This window comes from Pimephales promelas, chromosome 16, assembly GCF_988280905.1.
Source record: "Pimephales promelas chromosome 16, fPimPro1.hap1.1, whole genome shotgun sequence".
Classification (NCBI taxonomy): Eukaryota; Metazoa; Chordata; class Actinopteri; order Cypriniformes; family Leuciscidae; genus Pimephales; species Pimephales promelas.
In genome coordinates, this window is record NC_142784.1 from 22,885,393 (window position 1) to 22,894,560 (window position 9,168).

Genomic DNA, 9,168 nt, shown 5'->3' on the forward strand with positions numbered 1-9,168 from the left:
CTCGTGAACTAAAAAAAGTTTGTTTCATGTTTCATCAAGAAGTGTGAACTTCACAGAATTCCTTGGAGCTACAAAGAGCTTACAGTGGAAGCACTCGTCATCCTTGAGGAACCCCTGTAGCTAGGTCTAGGTTTAAAACTTGTTGGACTTGATACTGAAAATTGTTGGTGAGTCAGTATGATCAGGGCAAAAACAGCTTATGACATTGCAAAATATTAATGTCAAAAATAATTAATGCTTGGGTGAGCTAACCTGAAGAAACCTGAAGAACCTGAAGAACCCTTCAGGCCTGAAGAAAGCTTGTAGATTTTTAACTGCTGGAAGATAACTTTAAAAAAAATAATTGCTTTCACATTATAATCCTAATTGGGCATATGTGCCAACGACAACAACTTTATGGTTTTTATTAAGTATTTTGACCTTCGCTGCTGCGGCTTTACATGAAGAGCAAAGTTGAAAGTTTGTGTTTGTGGGCGGTACTACGACTGACTAGCTTAGCAGCTCTGTTAGCAGGAAGACGGAGCGGCGGAGAGCTCTCATCGTCCTGCCGTAGAATGGACGCTTTCTTCGGCTGTGATCTGAGCGTCAGGACGCTGGCAGAGTTCGAGGGAAAATTTGGAAGAATTCGCTGCATTCCCAGCCTCTAGATTAGGTAAAGACTTGCATTAATTACAAGCATTTTAATCGTTACGTCTGATTTCTCATGTTAACTTTAGTAGTCATTGTGCTCTGTTGCTCTCATTCATCATCACATGTGATATTATTGAAATAAAGTAAAAGTACGTCACAACAACGCTTCTGAAACCAAGTTCAGAACTGAGTTTGCGTAGAATTCCAAAAATCGAATTGACATTCCATTATATCCCTGAATCACACTCGAAGATGCATGACAGGCACGAGTGACGGATACATTTGTTCTGTTTACATTTACAGACAAAACTGTTTGACCTGTACGAAATGTTTTGAAGTGCAGTTGGATATGCAAATGTTTTACAGATGGAAACTTCTAAAAAAGAGCTCTGTACAACCCAAATAAATAATAATAATAAAAATACATATGATAAACACTGACCTTATTGAGTTATGACCTGATTGTAACGTTACTATTTTTAGACGAGGGACCTAGGGAATTGGTATAGCTTAAAATTGACATTCTGTATGCAATACTTGGTATCAATTGTCTTTAAGCTAGACTTTAAAAATAATCTATATTGTTAAATATCACCATAAAGCATTTGATTGTTGGTTATTTTGGACTGTAACTGTCTGGAATATGTGCCATGTGCTGTTAACTGTGTTTGGGAATGTGAAATCAAATTTCAACTCATCTTGTGAAGTATTTATATGTCTGGAATTTATTTGGGAAGTATTTAAATGCCACATTGTTCACACTAATTAGTAGCCTAACGCATCATGGTATTTCTTTAGATAATAGACATTATCCAAAATTAACACTTTGGGTGTGGTAAAACAACAATATCATGTTCCTGTGTAAGCATTATGTGTCATTGAAACGCAAACCCAAAGGAGTGACCTTACAAGGTTTGGCTTGTTTTTCTCAGATACACTTACGTTACTGTGTTGATGATAGCATTGTTTGTTTGTCCTACACAGTTTCCAGACCTGTTTAAACTTTTAAGTAACTATCACAAAACATATAATACTTTAGGGGTGATTTTAGTCAAAATGTGGCGATTTGGAAGGCCATCAGGAACGGACGTGTTAAGATGGAGATGCCGAGGGTCATCAAAAGATGTCTGCTGCAAACTTCACTCCAGGGCTCTTGAGACAGGTTGGTGTTTGATAACCTTTAATATTTAAATAATCAATTAATCAAATGTGAGTTTTATTTTATTTATTTCTAAATATATGAACACACACAAAATATATATTTTTAAAACATACCATGTTCACCAAGGTTGCGTTTATTTGTGACTATTGTGAAGTATATTTACAATTTAAAATAAGAGTTTCTATTATATTATTATTTCAGGATTATTTGATAAATATAAAGTTAAACAATTTTTTTTAACAAAAATGTGTTGTATTGATATTAAAATCATACTGACCCCAAACGTTTAAAAGGTAATGTATATCATTGTTTATTTTGTTCTGTAAAATTGAAATAATAATTGTTCATTTCAGCCCGATCAGATGGCATCTGTGGTAGTGTGAAACAACGTCACTTGCCATTCCCAATGTAAGTATAATTCTACGAGAAATTAATCCAGCATTTCCTGATGCAGCATCTATGACTAGTATTTTCTGAAAATATGTTCTGAAATTGTCTGTGTGTTGTCTCGTCAGCAAGAAAACAAGCTCTTATAGAAATTCATGGAGAGAACTGAGAACATCTATGTGCTATTCCATCTCTGGATTCAACTCCAGGTACTTTTGTACTTCTGAGCCTGTCACCGGTGAGTTTATGCATTAATTGTTTACATTTGGATGTCATATTAAAATATCTTGATTTAGTGCCTCTTAATCAATGATCATTCATCTCATAAAATATCAATGCATTTCGTGCTTGTATTAACCGGCAGATCCCGTTGAGATTCACAAACAGAAGTTGTCGTTATGGTTCAGTCACCTTCCTCAAGAGGAGAGGCAATTCGGTGGCTACTTTTCTCCCGAAACTATGCATGTGGAGCCACTTATCCTAGAACGTCATCCTGATGAGGATAGAGGCCTTAGTCCCTTCAAGGCAAAGGAAAGGGTATCTTCTCCACGTCCTTCTCTCACAGTTGAGCAGCTCTTTGATGATAATAATAATGGAAACAAGGCACGAGGACTAAATGTTTTGTTATATGGCGCTGTCGGCACAGGGAAAAGTACTGTCGTCCGTAAACTGGTGCTGGATTGGTGTGCTGGATCTATTTTCTCCCAGTTCAAACTTGTGTTGCCCTTCTCCTGTGAGGATCTTGCCAATTTATCCAAACCAACATCCCTTCGAAACCTTGTAGGCAGGAAATACATGCATCTTCTCAAGACACCTTATCTTAGTGGAGACAATGACAAGGCTAAGGATGTCCTCTTCGTCTTCAATGGAATGGAGAAAATGAAGCTGGATTTTCGTATCGGCTCCTCGGAGTTATGCAGTGATCCCAATGAGGCTCTCCCATCAGGGGCTGTTGTTGTGAATCTGCTTAGGAAGTACATGCTACCTGAGGTACTGAATGAGCTCAGCACTTTATTTTTGAAGCTTTTTTTCTGTGACCTGGCATGTGGAATCATGTCATGTTCCAGATTAAATGGGTCGTGGTTTTGTGATGGAATTACCATGGGTTAATGACATGACACTCTTTTCTAATTTACATTAAAACGGCAATTCATAAATATAGTGACTTTAATACACCTGCTATATGATGAGGATTTTTTTTTATTTCTGAATTTAAATGAATTGATACCGGTATTTTGTTTCTCATAATGAAGAAAAAAAGAATGATATTCTTGAAAAGAAAATCTTTTCAAGTTAACTAATTTTGTTATTTATTTTATAAAAATGTGTCTGGCATATCAAAGTCATGTGGTGCTACCAACATACCAAAAAAATAAAAGTTATATCATAAAGAGGACCCCTGCAGACCCTTAGGGCTGTGTCAGTAAATATATGTATTTATTTATAATACCGGTAATTGTTTTTTATATTGAAACATAAAACTGGATGGAAAATAATGAAAAGATGTGTACAGATACTTTTAAAGTTATATTCAAATAATTACTTTTTACTTGGTTAGATTTTACATTTATCAACACTTTTCTTGACAATCATGTTTTTTCGATGATTTTTCATCAACGTTTTTTAAATACGTTAATATGAGACCAAAATGAATTTAGAGAATACATTTATAAGAACTTAGCGCAAGTGGGGAATCTTATTTATCATCGACCTGCCTGTTTTTAGATGAATGTATACTATATTGTAATTCATAGCTGCTAAAACATGTTGATTTTCTTACAGGCCAGCATTTTGGTTACAACCAGACTATCTGCCGTGGACAACGTTCCTAGAAAATACATAAAACGTTATGTACAGATCTGTGGCTTCAATGATCCTGATCGCCAGAGAGCCTACTTCACCAGTAGACTCTTGCAACAGAATGAAGAAAAGCCGTACAAGGCTGCCGAGATGCTCATAGAGATGCTTTACCTAAATCTACAGCGGGAAACTCAGTTAGCTACCGCCTGCTTCTTACCATCTTATTGCTGGCTCACATGCGCCACTCTTCACTTATTGCATTTTACTGATACGAAGGCACCAATTCGAACCCTCACTGGCACCTACACCAGTTTCATGAGGCTTAACTTCGGAGGAGAAGTGATAAGTTTGGACGGAGACGTCTCTTCACGAGAGCAACCGAACTCATTAATGCTCTATGTGGTCCGCACTGTCGGTAAACTAGCTTTTGATGGCATCACCAACAAACGGATATCGTTCTCCGATGACGAACTGGAGCAGTGGGTCGGCGGCAAGACTAAAACGGACGAGGAGCTCCAGCAACTGGCGGTGTTTCGCACAGACGTGCTTGATTTCTTTCTGGTGCCTCGTGATGATCATGGTGCAGATCCCGAAACTGGTGGTAGACGCTACGTGTTTGCTGTTCCCGCCATGCAGGAATATCTAGCTGCACTTTATGTCGTTCTTGGCGAGAACAAAAGCGTCCTGGAGAAGTTGACTTGGGAGGTTTCACAGGCTTTGGGACAAGCCAGTGAGGACATAACAAGCCTACTGAGCATCCTCTCCAAAATCATACCTTTCCGAATCTTCGCTGTTTTCAACCTGCTTAAGTTGTTCCCAAAATATTTCGAGCGATTCAGCAGCCTCAGCAAGGGGCGTATCGCAAACACCATGGCTGCGGAAATGTTTCGTTCAGAGGACAGCTTCAACGAAGATGTCTTGGACCAGGTGGAGCAAAGTCTGCTGGGAGTGCATGGTCCTCAGCCACAACAGGAAACCGACACCAGGGCGTTTGAACTCTATCCTATCTTCATGGGTGGACTACTTCATTACGGGAACCGGAGGCTGTTAGACCAGCTCGGATGCAACATAAAGAGTCACACGGTTGCTCAGATCACTCGTGTGCTGAGAAAACACCTGATCAAGGAGAGTATGAAGAAGCAGCCTCCTGAGGAACTCATGGACCTTCTGGTCCTGCTGTATGAGTTTCAGAACCCTCGACTCACTGCTGAAATCCTGCAATCCATCAAGACCATTGACTTGTCGACCGTACGCATGACACCACACAAGTGCTTTGTGCTGAGCACCGTTCTGGGCTGCACACGCTCAGGCTTCCACCTGAATGAGCTCAACCTCTCCTCCTGCCACATCACTCCAGAGTTACTGCAGATGCTCTGGCCAGCCTTCCATCACACTCGAAAACTCAAGTGAGACTTGCACTTACTATAGAGAAAACTAACTAGCCAATATACAAAATAATTATACACAGTGCACCCACATATAATATGTAAACACAAACTTTTATTTTGGATGCGATTAATCGTTTGACAGCCCTAGTAGTAATATTTCGCAATATATTACTATTTTGATCAAATAAATACAGCCTTGATGAGCAGCAAAAAAATCTCAATGTTTTTATGAGACCTTACCTCTGCTTTATACTAATATTAATAAACGCACTGTTATAAGTGTGTTTAGTGTTGTTCATGTCAACACGTTAAGCTGGTCAATAAGGTGCTAGAATTTGATCATTAGATTTAATAGTATTTGGCCTCTTAAAAATGTTATTGAAATTATCTGATCATCAGTTGAAGCTAGATGAAGTGCCCTGTAATACACTGATCTGAAGTTTTATGAATAACCAAAAAGTTTTTTTTTTAAATGTGTTGCATCTTATTTATTGAAAGTATTGGACCTTTAACATGCAACTTTGTATTATGGATTCAATTGTTGCATTTAAGTTGCTTTGCTTGCAGAATGCAGTCAGTAATAATTACACCTAAGCACTATTACCTCATTAGTTATTGATTTTCTGCCTGGGAAATTGACAAACTAATGGCATGCGTGTGTGTTTTTGCTCACTGTGTGTTTACAGTCTCCAGTTTAACAGCCTGGGTCCCGAGTCCTGCATTCTACTGCGAGATCTTCTACTTGAGCCCAACTGTACTATTAAGTCATTACAGTAAGCCTACTTTCAATAGCATATTGTAACTGTGATGTATTCATGGTTGATGGGTAGGTGACATTTTTACCGACCAAAAATTCCACTTCTGTTTTCCCAGTAAGCTTCATGTAATGTATTTATTAGTGGCATAGCAACTGTTCACTGATTCTTTAGACATGGGACAAAACATGTTAAATGTTACCTGCCTTGAATTTTGGAAATAGCAACACTTCCACTTTTGAAATTATTCAGAGATGATCACTAGAGTGTTTTTACCCAAACACACCATTTAATTTTAATTTTATTTACTCTTTATTTATAAAAGTACTCTCATCAGATCATAATATAATACTTCATGTAAAAAATAAATAAATAGATGAAAATAATATATATATATATATATATATATACAGTATATTATACTTATAGTAAAGTTTTTTAAAATTTTATTCATTCAGTTTTCATTTAGTTAAATTGTTAGTAATTATGCTATGTGATTTTAATTTTTTATAGATTTTTAAAAATATTACTATTTAGGTTGATTTCATTTTTATTTCAGTTGTTTTTTCTTTTAGTTAGCTGCCAGACCAACATTTTTATCTTCATTTGGTTTTCCATCTAATATTTATACTATTTCAGCTTTTTTTTAATTAAAAGGTTTTTATTAGTTCTAGTTTTATTGACTCATATTTCATTTAATCATTGAAGTAAATGCAAAATTTGTAAATATTTATAATACATTTTTGACAATATTGGCCCATATAGAAATACGCTAGAAAAAAAAAAACTATTCGTGAGAAAATGAAAGATGCCAAAAGCTGTGGCCAAATGTAAATGTATAACTGTGGCGATGTGGATTAACAGGTTAATCCAGAAAAAAAAAAAATTGATACATGAACTAGTTTTTCAGTTTCATACTAGTTCTCAAGAATCAGTGTGTTATGGAAAAAAGGGTTTCTTGTGAATTTTTTTGTTGCTCTGATCACAGGTTGTGTGACAACTACTTGACGGACGCCGGCATCAGCCATTTACTGGAAGCTCTGTCTGGTAACCACTCTCTGCAACAGCTGTATCTGATGCACACGGGCCTCGGGGACCAATCGGCACACATGCTGGCTGAGAAACTGGGCCAGCATAACATGTTGAAGGAACTGAATGTGGCCTACAACAACATCGGAGACAATGCAGCTCTTACACTGGTCGATGCCTGTCGTGAACATCCCAGCATCCACACAGTACAGTGAGTAGAAAAAGACATGTTTTTATTTAATAACCCCCCCCCCCCCCCCCCCCAAATAAAAAAATAACAAAATAAAAAAAAAAATATATATATATATATATATATATATACAAAGTATATAAATCTTATAAATCCACCTAATTTCATGCTAATGTGTGATGTTAATAGATTTTTAATGTTTATACTTCCTCCCAGCCTGTACCTGAACCAGCTTACCGATGTGGGCAAGCAGTCGCTGCACGTGCGTGGTGTTCCTCAGGTGAAGGAGGGCCGGCGAGTGAAAGTCCTGGCCTCTGTAACAGAGGGTTCAGACATCTCAGAGGACTGGCATCCTATTCTGAGTGTAATTGGAAAGAATTCTCTTTCCTGGGATAGAGGCCGTGTACGCGAGCAACTGCTGGTTTTCCTGAAAGACCTGGAATGGGGTCGGAAACAGCACCCGAGTTTCTGGAAAAAAATGCACTTCCGGCGAGTAGAGAGTGTTGTGAGGCAAACTTTGCGCTTACTGGAAAAGAGCAGTAATACGGGTACAGGGAACGGTACAAAATGATGCAATAATGATTGAAGCTAAAGTGTCTAATTTCTCAAAGGGATATTTGTTGCTAATCCAGTCAGCCTTAAAGGGATAGTTCACCCAAAAATGATTTACTCACCCTCATGCCAGCCCTGTTGTGTGACTTTCTTTCTTCAGATCAACAAAAATGAAGATTTTTAGGAAAATCATCCTTCTCTGTGAATGGATTGGATTTAATGCACTGAATGGGTGGCACTTGGTTGACGCTTAAGAAACCTCTCTGCGATCATTTCGGTAATCCATTCGAGCCCATTGGGTGCATCAATTTCTTCTTCTCAAGTATGATGATAGGTGCATGTTAGGAAAATACTCTTATTTTAAACACTTGTAACTATGAAAACTCGAGTTCTTCTCAAGTTCAGCTTGACATGATTGTACGTGGTGAGGTGAAGTTTGCGTGGGAAGTAATGCTGAAGCACAGCCACTTCTTGCGCAAGCTTTACAGTGCACTTACGTCATGTCAAAACACCCTTCTCAAGAACGCTTGTATCACAGTAAACCAGACGCAATGTTAAAAAGTTAAAACACACCTATCGTTTCGCTTTAAATGACATTGATTCATCCACTGGGGTCGTATAGATTACCGTCACGTTCAACCAAGCGACACCCATTTACTCGCAGAGATCCAAAAAAACACATTTGTTTGTGTTTATCTGAAGAAAGAAAGTCACATTGGGCATGGCATGAGGGTGAATAAACATTAACAGAATGTTGATTTTTGGGTGAACTATGAACTAAATAATATTTCTCACTTGGTTAGGGTTGATTTTACTAATCATTGTTTTTACAGCACATCTGTCTACTTTAGCTTTAGATCATTTTGAGAAAACACTGTGACAAATGTGTGTTGTTTTATTGTTTGAGGGAAAGATCAATATATATTATATTCCATAATTTTTCAGATTACTACTTGAAAAAAACATGTTGCATGATGACAAATGTTGGCATTTACAGCCATCTCTGTGTAAAATCTTTACACAATATTTGAGTGTCAAATGGTGCTCTAGCCAAGGTTAAACCAAGTAAGGTTAACGAATCGTAATGTGCAATAAAATCAAAATAAAACTAAAACTGCTTATGTAAGACTTTTGTCATACTGTATTGCTTTGACTTTCAGTGAAAAGAAGCTGCTCATATTTCCTCAAAAACAATCAAGCTTATTTAGAGAGTTTGTAGTTAGTTGTTTTAATTGCAGTTGTTTATGTAATACATCCTTCATCTGATGATGGCAG

The 9,168-nt window shown here is 37.4% G+C and overlaps 1 protein-coding gene across 1 annotated transcript; it reads left to right on the forward strand.

Annotated features, from left to right (window-relative positions):
* Window positions 1-487: 487 nt before the first annotated feature.
* nlrx1 (NLR family member X1) lies at window positions 488-9,019 on the forward strand. Its single transcript, XM_039670517.2, has 9 exons — window positions 488-652; window positions 1,670-1,792; window positions 2,146-2,200; window positions 2,308-2,417; window positions 2,544-3,169; window positions 3,962-5,385; window positions 6,054-6,140; window positions 7,111-7,362; window positions 7,558-9,019. Exons 2-9 carry the CDS (start codon window positions 1,687-1,689, stop codon window positions 7,910-7,912), a joined length of 3,015 nt encoding a protein of 1,004 aa, XP_039526451.2. The 5' UTR covers window positions 488-652; window positions 1,670-1,686; the 3' UTR covers window positions 7,913-9,019.
* The last annotated feature ends 149 nt before the right edge of the window (window positions 9,020-9,168 follow it).